General features: G+C 48.3%; 2 protein-coding genes across 4 annotated transcripts in view; one reads left to right on the top strand and one right to left on the bottom strand.

Annotated features, from left to right (window-relative positions):
- The window catches only part of Reep4 (receptor accessory protein 4), an 816,909-nt gene that overhangs the window by 759,665 nt on the left and 44,496 nt on the right, over window positions 1–12,748 (top strand). The window lies entirely within an intron of this gene.
- Window positions 1–12,748, bottom strand: part of Bmp1 (bone morphogenetic protein 1) — a 45,124-nt gene that overhangs the window by 15,940 nt on the left and 16,436 nt on the right. For all 3 annotated transcript variants that reach the window (XM_051195419.1, XM_051195418.1, XM_051195420.1), the window contains 5 exons: window positions 3,697–3,799; window positions 1,756–1,872; window positions 1,408–1,553; window positions 1,091–1,286; window positions 362–487 (listed from right to left, as the gene is read on the bottom strand). In XM_051195419.1, coding sequence (XP_051051376.1) covers window positions 362–487; window positions 1,091–1,286; window positions 1,408–1,553; window positions 1,756–1,872; window positions 3,697–3,799 — 688 coding nt within the window. The remainder of the gene's footprint in view (window positions 1–361; window positions 488–1,090; window positions 1,287–1,407; window positions 1,554–1,755; window positions 1,873–3,696; window positions 3,800–12,748) is intronic.

Genomic DNA, 12,748 nt, shown 5'->3' with positions numbered 1-12,748 from the left:
ACTGAGAGGGGCTGTTCAAAGGCAGTTAAGGCCAGCCTGATCTGGAACTGTTCTGAAGGGTTGTCGCTAGCATATAGACTGAGTGAGAATAGTGACTTCTGAACTGTGGATCATGACCATCTAGAGAGTGGTGACATTGATTACCAGGTCAAGATCACTATTAACAAAGGAGTCGGAATAAAACCCCCTAGTGCCAGTGTGTATCACAGCCTGCCAGTGATCTGGGGGCTGACATGTAGAACAGCTTTCTCGTGCATGGCTGGGAATGGGACTAGGGAACTTCTCCAGCTTGTCCTGGAATGAGACAGACCAAAGGCACAGGGAAGAAATCAGTGGCCCAGGGACAGAGCAAGGCACTCACCCTCACATCGACGCTTGTCTGGGGCCAGCTCATACCCGGGGTCACAGCTGCACTTGTAGCTGCCCAGGGTGTTCAGGCACCGTTGCTCACAGCCCCCGCGGTTGGGCCTCGAGCACTCGTCCACCTCTGTGGGGAGGAAAGGAGTGTCACAAACCATAGGCCTGACTTTGATCCCTCTCCCTGCACTGGGCTGGGCGTCCGAGCCCAGAGTCTCAGCGTTCCTGTGACCCCCCCCCCATTGCAGGGGGAAGTCAGATAGATGAAAGCCTCACTTGTCTGTTCAGCCCTGAGCTATCCCCAAGTCCCCACAGCAGCTGAGAACCCACAAGAATATCCTACACCTTCCTCCAGAGCATTCAGGCTGGCTGGCAGCTACCATCAGCTCCTATACACCAGTCCCCACCAAAGTGCTGTCCTTTCGTTTCTCCTTCACTCACTACGTGACACCTAGTGTGGAGGCAGTTATTGGCAGGCTTGGGGAAACAGTGTGCCCCAGACCACACCGGTTAAACCAACTCTGTCTGTCTCACTCTTTCCCCAAGCCCCCACGGCTCTGCTCCTCACTGGGCTGGTCTTTGCTAATGTTTATCCACAAGGTTTTAATGCCACAACCTCAGTGCCCCTGCATTTGCATCTCTCTAACAGAGCCTTCACATTAAATGAATGAAGAGTAAAGAAATTAGGGACTCGGTATCCACAGAAGGAGAGTTTGGGACGCGGAGGAAGTACCTTTGAAAAAGTTGACAGCGAAGCCAGCTTTGTTAATGGACCCATCGGAGACGAACTTGAGCCAGAGCCGGCTAGATGTGCTTTTGATGTCATCAGGTTTCTCGTAGCCACAGTAGCGCCCAATGAGGTTGCTGCTCTCACTGTGCCCATCCCGTACTTCCAGGTAGTCATAGGCACAGCTGTCATGACGCTCGATCTAGGAGTCAGGGACTCCATCAGGGAAAGGAGCTCTGGTTTCCAGGATCCCCACCCCCAGAGCCTTCGGAGAGGTCAACTGTCCTAGGGACCAACATAGACATTGTAGGGTCTGTGGCTACCTCAAAGGACTGGAACGTGAGGCCCACGTGGAAACCCTCAGACACTTGGATCCGCCAGATGCAGACTTTGCTGGGCCGGTAATCGTCTGGGTAATTGGGTGACTGGATATGGCCATTATCCTTTTTCACATCACCACCGCAGATGGCTTTGGGAACAGGGGATAATGGTGGTCAGTATGCTCCACTCTGCCTAAGTGCCCTTCTCTACTCTCCCAGCTCTTTCAACATACCCTGTTCCCCATCGCCCACCCTGCTGACCCTGCTGGAGAAACCACAGCAGGGACCCTGGTGGCAACAGGAAGGAGTGGCTCTGGACTATCCAAGGGTCCCCTTCCCTTCCCTCAGTACCTTCATAGACGGCAAAGAAGCCCTTTCCAACCCAGTTGCTGCTGCTTCGGAATTCCACCCAGAGGCGGCTGTCAGTAGATACAATGGGCTCGGGGAGTTTGCCCCCACAGAACCGGCCTGCGGACAGTAGGGAGAGATAACTCTTGAGTCCCAGGGCTCTCATATAAGCCCCAACTCCCCAGGAGGCCCAGGGCTCCAGTGTGCAGCCACCTACTTGTACATATTCCTAAGACCACCAGAAGAGCCAGAAACCCCTTAAGGGACAGGACAAGAACTGAATGGCAAGTGTGTTTTACTGATTTGGGGGGGCATGTGTGATTTGGGGGGGTTATGTTGTTTTCTAAAAATAAACAATGTAGCCCAGGTTGGCCTTGAACTTTTGGTTCAAGGCCTTGGCCTCCCCAGTGGTGAGATTTTAAGCATTAGACTGAACCCACGGCTTTGTGCATTTTAGGCAAGCACTCTACCAGACAAGCTACATTCTAGGCCCAAGCCTCCAAAGTCCTGGGATTAAAGTTTATTGACCTTTTAAAAAGCATGTTACCATCATGACTGATCTTTATGAGATCCCCATGCAAACAAACACAGAGAAGGAAACAGACACAGCTTTCTCTGCAAATGTTAGAGCATGCACTCCCTTTTTTCTGCCACTGGGTCAAATTCAGGGGATGTCCATGCAACTACAAACTCCAAAATCTGGGGACAGGGACAGGAAGCAATCCTGTTCAAATAAAACTCAATAATAATCAACACAAGGGGTAAGCTGACCATCTGGGAATTCTTTAGAGTCAAGAATTTATTGGGAAAGAGTTGCTTCAAGAGCTGGGAGGTAGTGGCTCACGCCTTTAATCCCAGGACTTGTGAGTTCGAGGTCAGCCTGGTCTCTAAAGTGAGTTCCAGGACCAGCCAGGACTGTTACACAGAGAAACCCTATCTCGTAAAACCAAAACAAAAAAGGGAATTTATTGGGGGATGATTTGTGTGTTCCTAGTAAGTGTGAATGTTTCTCAACTTTCAGCAAGGGACAGAAGGTAGGTGCTAGGCTAGGAATGTCAGTTCCAAGAAAGAAAGTTTGATCTTGGAGACCTAATACACTAAACTGTTGTGTCAGCAGCTTTGGGTGACTGGCAGGTCTACTAGAATACCAGAAATGGGAAGTGAAGAGATGATTATCTAAAAGCATCTGGCTGCTTCCCAACAGCTTATGGGACAACGATGCTGAGGGTGAAGAGTAGGTAGCCCTAAACCATGTCAAACTACAAACAGATGGAACAATGAACAGGGTCACACAACACCTCAGGCTTGATGCAGATGTCCTCTTTGCTCTAATTTTATGTCCACTGAGCTGCCTGTTTGTTCAAGGGTGCTTTGGTTTTTGTTGTTAGGTAAGGTCTCGCTATCCTCAAACTCAGGATCTTTCTGCCTTGGCCTCCAAAAAGTTGGAAGTACAGCACTACTATGCCTAGCTTTGTCCTGTGGCTTTGATCCCCTTTATCTCACTACACACACACACACACACACACACACACACACACACACACACTATTAGTGACAAAGTACCTTGTATGAAGAGAGCCAGGTGGCTGTTCCAAGCCTACAGTTTAAATCCTCGTAGATCAAGGAAATCCCAGGGTGTGAGCCTACAGCTATGGGATGTACAAAACAGCCTACCAGATATCTCTGTATAGTCCTGTGACTCCCCAACCTTTATTGCATCTTCAGAGGGTAGCTCAAAAGTCTATAGTAAGAACTGGAAGTCTGGACCACAGACAGGAGTTGCCCACTGTCACAGGACTAGTTAATGATGGAACTAGCAGGGACAAACTACATCACAGCTTGTAGGTCTCATATCAGGATGCCACCCCCTTAGGATATTGGGCCACAGACTGTTCCTACGAGGAACCAGGGTGCTGAGGAGGCTCAGTGGCCAGTGCCCTTTACCTCGGAGGGGCGCCTTCCTCCAGAAGCCGTCACGCACCTCCACATAGTCATACCAGCATAGGCGGCTGCGGTACAGGTCCATGGATGTGAAGTTCAGAATGATCTAGGGAGAGCAACAAGGTGTGAGGAGAGAAGGTTACACTGCTCCCACTCTGGACCTGACCCTGGGGCCAGGTATAAGTCAGTACCTGGCAGGAGTGAGAGCTAGCCATTACAAGCATGGTCAGCATTGTGTTCCTATAGCCCTTATCAGTCTAACTGAAAACACCTGTCTATTGTTCCCATCATGAACACCCAGGAGAGGTCATGGCTTTCATTGCCTTGCACTCCCCACCCTAGCACAGGGCTATTTTCCGGGGTTAAACAACCAATCAGGTTCTATCACAGCCCATATAAATCATGACATCCTTACAGTGGAAGAGGTCAGGGCCAGGAAGTGCTCAGGATGGTGTGAGGGGACCCATGGGGGTGTCTGAGAGGGGAAAGGGGCCAGGAAGGAGGTTGAGACACCAATCATACAAACTCCCTGGGCCCTGATTCTGGGAAGGGGCATGGTATCTGCAGGGAGTAATTACCAGGTCATGGTCCCTCTCATGAATGGATTTAATATATGTCCCTGTCCTCATGAAGCTTATGAATGGGATGACATATATATGAAAGACTGTGCAGAGAAAATGTACACTCCAGCAAAAGGACCTGGGTTTCAATCAGCCTGTATTTCCTGCTAAGTCCTGGGGTGAATCATGCAACTACACTGATGCAATGTTACCCAGCTCACTGATGCTACAGTATTCCCTGAAGACAGAAGGGATCATACTGTCATACTGACTTGTGATAGCTACCACAGTCCCTTGGTTAGTCTCAATGCTCCGTAACCATGGCCAAGAACTTTTTTTAAAAAGATAGCATACACTTTTAGTCCTAGAACTGAGGAGGCAGAGGCAGGTGGATCTCTGTGAGTTTAAGGCCAGCCTGATCTACAGATGGAGTTCTAAGACAGTACTAACTACATAGAGAAACACTGTAACACTATCTTTTTTGTTTGTTTGTTTGTTTTGTTTTGTTTTTCAAGACAGGATTTTTCTGTGTAGCCTTGGCTGTCCTGGAACTCACGCTGTAGACCAGGCTGGCCTTGAACTCACAGAGATCTGCCTGCCTCTGCTTCCTAAGTGCTGTAATTAAAGGCATGTGCCACCACTGTCCGGCAAGATACTGTCTTAAAAATGTTTTTTTAGTTTAGTACATGTGTATCTGTGTGTGACTGAATATATGCATGTGTACCAAGCCAGAATAAAATGTGAGCCTCTGGAACTAGAGTTACAGGTGGTTGTGAGCCACCACACGTTGGTGCTGGGAATCAAACTTGAGCCTCTGCAAAAACACTTTACACTCTTAACCACTGGGCTACCTCTCCAGCACCCCCAGACCAATGGCTTTTTAAAAGGCAGGGACTTAAGGGAACCCACTTGCTTGGAAATATCCAGAGTGATCCCCAAGCTGCTGTGCTGTCAGACACCCTGCAAGGTTCCAGGGTCAGGTTTGATGAGCCCTGTGGGGCATGTATACACTCAACAAGAAGGTTTTTATGCTAAAGAAGAGACAAGGGACCCCACCTCCCCTCTGCTAGTGGAGACCTAGATGCTGGTGGCAAAGTTAGAATGAGACAGATTCTAAGAGGCACCAGCACCCAATGTCTGAATCACTGTCAGCAGGTACAAGGTCATAGAACTGGTCCCTGGGCACTCTCCCAAGCCAGCTCTGTCGGTGCTGGGTGTGGATATTCTTTTGTTTATTTACCAACTTAGTGTGTGCATGAACAGGCACACAGAGGTCAGAGGACAGCTTCCAGGAATCAGTTCTGTCATTCCATCATGTGGGTTCCAAGTATCAAACTCAAGCTGTCAGGCTTGGCAGGCAAGTCATCTTGCCAGGCCTTCTGAGTGATTTTTAACCATCACCTTTCCCCTTGCCTCTCAGTTCCATGGCATCTTCTGTCCCATCCTCTATATCCCTCTGGACCACACCCTGGCACACCATACCCTAGGCTCTTTCCACAGTCTCCGCTCCTAGCACCATCTCCGCATCCAACCTTCCAAGCTCACACAGATAGTGGTCCTCACTGTGACCTTCAAGGTCTTGAGACCAGAGGCATTTCTACCACTCATCCCTGCCCACTCCTTCGTCCACATTCCCTGCCTTTCTTTCTTACGTTTTCCATGCAAGTTTTATCAAGTGTAGGGACCTGAGATGTGTCTGAATGAGACTACTTTTGAAAAATGAATTCTACATTGTGCTCATTTACCAGTCATTACCATGAAAAGCTGTTGCTGTCATTATTACTAATGTCAGCATTTTCAACGAGTGGAGCTGCAAAACCATTCTAACTCTTCCCGTGGAGTCACAGTGTCACATCCCCCACCCTGATTGGTCTGAACTCTCTGTGTAGACAAAGCTTGCAGAGATCCATTCATCTGGTTCTGTTTCAAAAGCCCCTCCACTCAACTCAGCCCTTTTAGAAAAAGGACCAAACGCTCCCACAGAGGAAGCAGCTAAGGGCTGGCATGGTAACCTGCAGAGTGAGTCCATGGCGAGCCTGCGCTGACACCTCCTCACATTCAGCCTCCATGGCGTGAACTCTTCTTCCAGCTCTCTGTTCTCACCTAAAAACTACAAGCTGGTCACATCCAGATCATTGTCTTCTGTCTATATGGACAGCCACACCTGCCTGTGTGTGTGAATGTGTCACTTGGGATGCCATGCCTACCTCCCCACTGGACCCTTGGCACTGCGAGGCTAAGTCTACCTCCCAGCCCCAAGCTCTCACCGCTCCTCTGTCTTCCAGCCACTTCTTCCGTTCATTCGCCCATCCTAGTCCCACCACCAGCGTTTTGTCTGGGATTAGTTCAAAAGTCCTTGCTCTTGGCTTTGTCTTGCCTGAGCCTCAGCGAGGGAGGAGAGTTTTTATTATGTAAGTCCGGTTATACCCACCCTCTGCTCAGAATCCTTTAATATGAGTAACAGATGCACATCTCAGAATAGACCCCTACGTCCTCCCTTTGAAGGCGTTTCTCCATCTCACCTGTTACCTTTGATGCTGTCTCCCACCACTCCTCCTTAGGCTCCAGCCACGCCATGCCTGTCTCAGGACCTTTGTACAGACAGCTGCCTGCAGGTGCTCACTCACTTCCTGCTAGTTTCTGTCCCCAAACACTTGCCATGAATGAGGTCTGAAAATCCCACGTGAATCACTCTCCTTGTTGATCCCTCCCCAAGTGGCATCACCATCACCTGCTCTCAGGGACTTTCTGATACATTCTTTCTCTGTTTCTCATCCAACATAGAAACGCAAACCCAGACAGGCAAAAATCTCCTTTGTCCCCTCCACATCTATGAAAACATCTATGAAAACATAGATTCTCCTGAAGCATCTTGGGGTAATAATAAGAATTTAAGTCAACTTCCCTTCACTGGAGCTTCAAAGGGTAGTTGAAAAGTTACATGAAGAGAAATGAAGACAACCAGATGTTGGTGGCGCATGCCTTTAATCCCAGCACTCAAGAGGCAGAGGCAAGTGGGTTTCTGTGAGTTCAAGGCCAGCCTGGTCTACAGGGTGAATTCCAGGACAGTCAGGGCCACACGGAGAAATTTTATCTCAAAGAACAAGACAGAGAGAGAGAGAGAGAGAGAGAAAGAGAGAGAGAGAGAGAGAGAGAGAAGGATAAGCAGCCATAAATAAAGGTAAATCTATGCAAGCTGACCCAAGGCAAGGGCAGGATCTACTGTTAAGTGCAAGGCAAGCTGCAGAAATCCATCAGGTGAACATGAGTCCTCTTGGCTTTATATGTGTCACATAGACAAACACATCAAAGCATTCCTTGTGCTTAGTCCCTGTTGAGCAGTGGGGATATAAAAGATTAAGGAGGAGAATATTCAGTTTTTACATTGTGTTTATGGACTGTTCATGCATTTTATATCATGCACATGTTATTTTTATATATCTAACAAATGACAAAAATACCCTTCACAGAATGCCAGATGGAGGAAGGGATGAGGAGAGCTGAGGCGCAGCACCCTGCCACCCACACTCACACCCTCTGCCCCTCATGCAGACGCCCCCCCACCCCCACCCGGGCTGCCAGTCTTTCTGCTCAGCAGCTGGAAGTAAGAACAAACATCTACTTTCCCTCACGCTCCAAAGTCACCACGCCCAAAGGGCAGAACCCCAGAGGGCCCACCCAAGACCTCCCAAGGGGCTGGACAGACAGAGGTCACCTGACTGGGGGGGGCAGAACTGTGTTGGTGGTCAGTTGCATCCTCAAGGGAGGCACAGCAATAGCTATAGAGACCAGAGGCGTCTAATTAGGAGCTGTACTAACTTCTGTCATGTGGACACAGCTGTGCCCTGGTGGCAGGGGCACTGCCCTTTGCCAAAGAAAATCTGGCAACTCTACTGTTTCCTGGCTGAGGACTTGGGGCCTTTAGCTAGGCTTCTTTAAACCTCCAGATATTTGTCTACAGATTGGACGGGGTCTCAGTGGCTGCACTGGAGACATGGGGGGGGGGGCTGAGTGAGGTACAGTGTAGCCAGCTGTGAAGAGCCCCCTCACACATGGTGGTGCTCTCCGGAAGAACCATTTTGGGGAGGAGCTGCATGAGGCCAGTAGCCACATCACCCCTTAGACCACTCACTGGCCTCAAGGTGGCCTCCCCCACAATCTCAGACGCGTCACTGAATTCCTCGGTGCAGTTTTCCTTATCTGTGAGTGGGTAACAGTGCCTCACAGGGCTTAGGGGAAATGAGATGAGTAAAGCTTACATCACCATCTGGAGCAAGGCAGGCAGACAGTAAGCCTGAACTTCACTTTTAGAATCCAGTTTACTCAAGTCTTAGCAGTGCTGGGGGATGACTGAGTCCTGAGCCCTGCACATGCTAGGCCAGCGTCCTATCACTGGCAGCACACTGTTAGCCCTTCTTGCAGGATGTGCTACTTTTTTTTTTTTTTTTTTTTTTTTTTTTTTTTTAAATCTTGAGACAAGGTCTCATCAAGTTACCCAGGCACTCCTTGAATGTAAAAGCTTCCCGGCTATGATTTCCAGGAGGCGGGATGCTAGTCCCGCGCCACCACTCAAGCTGTTTAAAACATTCTGAAACACGTAGTGTTCAGATCAGAACCCTGGAAGGGGAGACAAGTAGGGCATCTGGGGGACAGGCTAGCACTTACCCATCAAACCTCAAGCTCTTTCTGGATATGAGTTCCTTCAATCCTCACGTAAACCCACAAATCACCGGGCCCATTTTGCAGATAGGAAAACAAAGACACAGATTGCTTCATTACCTGGGAAACGCTGCCAAGTTCCAAGGCCACGTGCTAAGTACATGAGTGTTGATAAGCACTTGGGCCATCATAAGGCTTTGAAAGTTTTTGTTTTGTTTTTGAAGAAGGGTTTCTCTGTGTAACAGCTCTGGCTGTCCTGGAACTCGCTCTGTAGACCAGTGACCTCAAACTCACCGAGATCCACCTGCCTCTGCCTCCCGAGTGTTGGGATTAAAGGCGTGCGCCACCACTACCCAGCTCCTGAAGCAACTCTTTCATGAAGGTGACATACCCTTGACATGCCAAGATGGGCCTATCATCCACACTTACGGCCATGAGCTAAGTGCTGGAGTAGAGAGCGGACGGAAAACAACTTCCCAGCAGCCAGAAGTGATGCAAAGTCCATCTGGTCACACGGGTGGCTTTAGTTAAGGGTCACTGTTGAAAGGACACTTTGGAGTCACACAGTTTAGAACTCCCCGGCCACATTTACGTGCAAGCACCGTGAGCCTCAATTCCCTCACCTACACAGTAGAGGTGACAGTGACAAGCTTGAAGATGGCTATGGGCATCAAGAGACTATATATGTCATATGCCTGCTTCATTGCTTGGTATAAAATTTGCTGTTCTAACAACAAATCCAGGGTGCAAGGACACAATTGTTGAAAGATTTTAGTTTGCAGAGCAAGGATGTAGGAAAGGGGCAGGAGAATAATTCTTGCAAGCAGAATATAGAAAATCTTAAAGCATAGACATTGACATGGGAGGAGAGAACAGAAATTATGAAAACAAGAACGTTACTATGGTGAGGGGGCTAGTGGTCATGCTAGGCTGATTCTGCTACATAGGGCTAGTAACTGAATCATCAATCTCTTGTGAAATAACTGAAGCCTCTCACAGGTCTTGGCCCACAACAAGGAAATAGACCCCCCCTCAACCCTGGAACAAATGATTCCAGATGAACAGCCTTGTTTGGGTCACTCCTGGCCAACGGACAGTCTGGGGACTTTCCAAGTCATTTTATGGTTTATCCTTTGAGTAAGAACAGGTCACACCTGGGTGATCTCTCAAACATGAGATCATACTTTGTAATCAATCACCTTGTGCCCCATGCATGTATGCTGATTGCGGTCTTTCTCTATAAAAAGAGAGCCTGAACCCTTTGAGGGTGTGCAGCTTTCCCCGAGATTGCTGTCACCCGAGTGCACTTGTTCAATAAACACCTCTTGCTTGTTGCATCTCCTGGTTTTGGTGTTTGTGTCACGGGGCTCTCCCATCGGCCCATCAGGACCCCAGAATTAGGGTCCAACATTGTAAAGTGAGATACAGAGTAAAAATAACAGAAAATGGCCATTATTATGAAAGTACCAGCCTCCAGAGGGCCTTTCAAGGTTTATGTTCCAAATGTGCCATCTTATCTTTTGGTTTTCAGACAAGGTTTTACAATGTAGTCCTGGCTGTCCGAAACTCACTGCAGAAATCCCAGTGCTAGGATTAAAGGCGTGCACCACAGAGCTAGGCTGGATTCACCATTTTTAATTGATACATTTCTACAACCATGCAGTGATACATTTATAATTTTTATCTTGAATCTACTTCTTGCCCTGGAACTCTGAGCAGGGTTCTAAAAGGTGATGAAGGTCTTTGGGAAATTATGGAGGGCTTACGGCTCAGGGAGGCTCCTAAACCAGGGCCCTGTGACCACTTGAGAGACTAGAGCCAGCCTATGCAGTCAGAAACTACTGAGGAGAAGATCGACCCAGGCCCCCTGGCCTCACTCCTGATGACTGTGTCACACTCCTGACCAGGAAAGCAAGCCCTGCTCCACTCTGACTGCTCCTCAAGGACTGGGCTCATTTGAGCATCTCCACATCCCTGCACTAGGCAGGCTTACAGGTTTGCTGAAGTACGCCAGAACAATTGTTGAAATGCTGCAACAGGGCCCAGAATACAGCCATATAATCACAGACTAATGTATCCAAATCCAGCTTCTATGTTACCTTGGACCAAGTTCTAACTTTTTAAGGTTCACATTCTCATAAGCAAAACAGGGACCATGTCAGTACCAAGACAATAATGATGTCATGCTAATTAAAAGGCACAATCCAGGTTGGGGATTACAGCTCAGTAAAGCCTTTGCCTAGCTAACCCTGGGTTTGATTTCCATCACACACACACACACACACACACACACACACACACACACACACACACACACACACGAAGATAACGCAGAATTCACTGAACACATGCTCAACTAATCATAAGCTCCATAACTATTAGCTATTGCTATTATTACTATTATTCATACTTGTGGATGAGATTTCCGCAGACTGGAGTAGTAGAGACTCTTGGGAAAGCAGTCAGGGCTCAGCCTATTGAAAATAGCAGAAAGGCTTGCAATTTTGATATTTGGAATGAGAAGAACGAGGAACAAGATTGCTTTTGAGGGAAGATGGCAGAACGCCAACTAAGGGAGAAATAACAGAATTACCAAATTCTCAATAACAGTCTGTCACATGAAAGAATGATCTTCAAACTGCAAAATAAAATACGCATCGTCTGGAAAGCCGCTGCCCAGTCAGACAGAAAGGAGAGTAAGGAGCTCCTAACCAAGTTGACACTCACTTGCTGGGCTTCACAAATGACATCAGAGGACAGTCAAATAGCTTGCAGATGTGATCAGCGAGTGCAATCTCAACAGCTTACAGCAAAAGCTTTCTCAAGTTTCAAGGGTGCATGTGTGTGTCCGCATGCATGTGCCTACTGAAAGGGGGTTAGGAGCAGATTCTGGGAACTGCAGCCCATGGAGCTGAACGTCAATCCATAATTAAAATGACAGTCTGCGGCTACTTTGGAAAATAGTGCTTGGGGATGTGTGGGGGTGGGGTGGGGAGGGCAGGGCATGGGGCACTGAAAAGTGGCCCATGCTGAGTACACTTCTCTTCCTTTCTAAAGGGGCTTGTCTCAACTCTTGGGACAGTGGGTGTGATTTGGTAATGCATTCTAGCTCTGTATGTATCACTGCCCAATAGGTTCCTATGTGGGGGAAGACAACAGAGGTTTCTGAGGAGTGTGCCTGTGGCTGGAGGATAATATCAAAACTGGTGGAAATCTGTAACTTAGCTGGTGGATGGCAGTTCGGAGGGAGATCTTAGACCCACTTTGGCCTGTTTCTTGCTATTCTGATTAAAGCTCAGGACAGTCGCAGAGGGCATACCTATCCAATGGGCAATGGCAGAGGCACTAGGCTACTAGTGTCCTGCTGGATAGTGAAACTCTTGACTCTAAACCCTCTTGCACAAGGTGCTGGGAAGGCTCCATGAAAACAACAATAACACCAAATAAAACACCACGTTCCAATTATGGAAAAGAATGTAGCAGCTCACTCTTGGGAACAATAAAAATATGAAGGACACAAAAGGTCCAGGGTTGGCTGAGAAATCAAGAGTCCATGTGACAAGCCCATGTGTGGGTCTAAGAAGTCAGAAGAGAGGCTAAAGATGTGTCTCTCTGCTCTTGCAGAGGGCCCAAGTTTGGTTCCCAGCACCCTTATTAGACAGCTTACAACTGCTTGTACGTCAGCTCCAGGAGTATCAGACTCTTCTGGCCTCCTTGGGCACGTGCACTTACATGCACACACCCCATACACATAATATAATTTAACAGCAAGGAAGGGAAGTGGCCTTCCTGAGTTGGGAGGCTGGCTGGGAAACAGGAGGCAGATTCCAAGGAAC

This window comes from Phodopus roborovskii, unplaced genomic scaffold, assembly GCF_943737965.1.
Source record: "Phodopus roborovskii unplaced genomic scaffold, PHOROB, whole genome shotgun sequence".
Taxonomy (NCBI): domain Eukaryota; kingdom Metazoa; phylum Chordata; class Mammalia; order Rodentia; family Cricetidae; genus Phodopus; species Phodopus roborovskii.
Note: the sequence above shows the minus strand (reverse complement) of the source record. Positions and strands in the feature narration are given on the sequence as shown.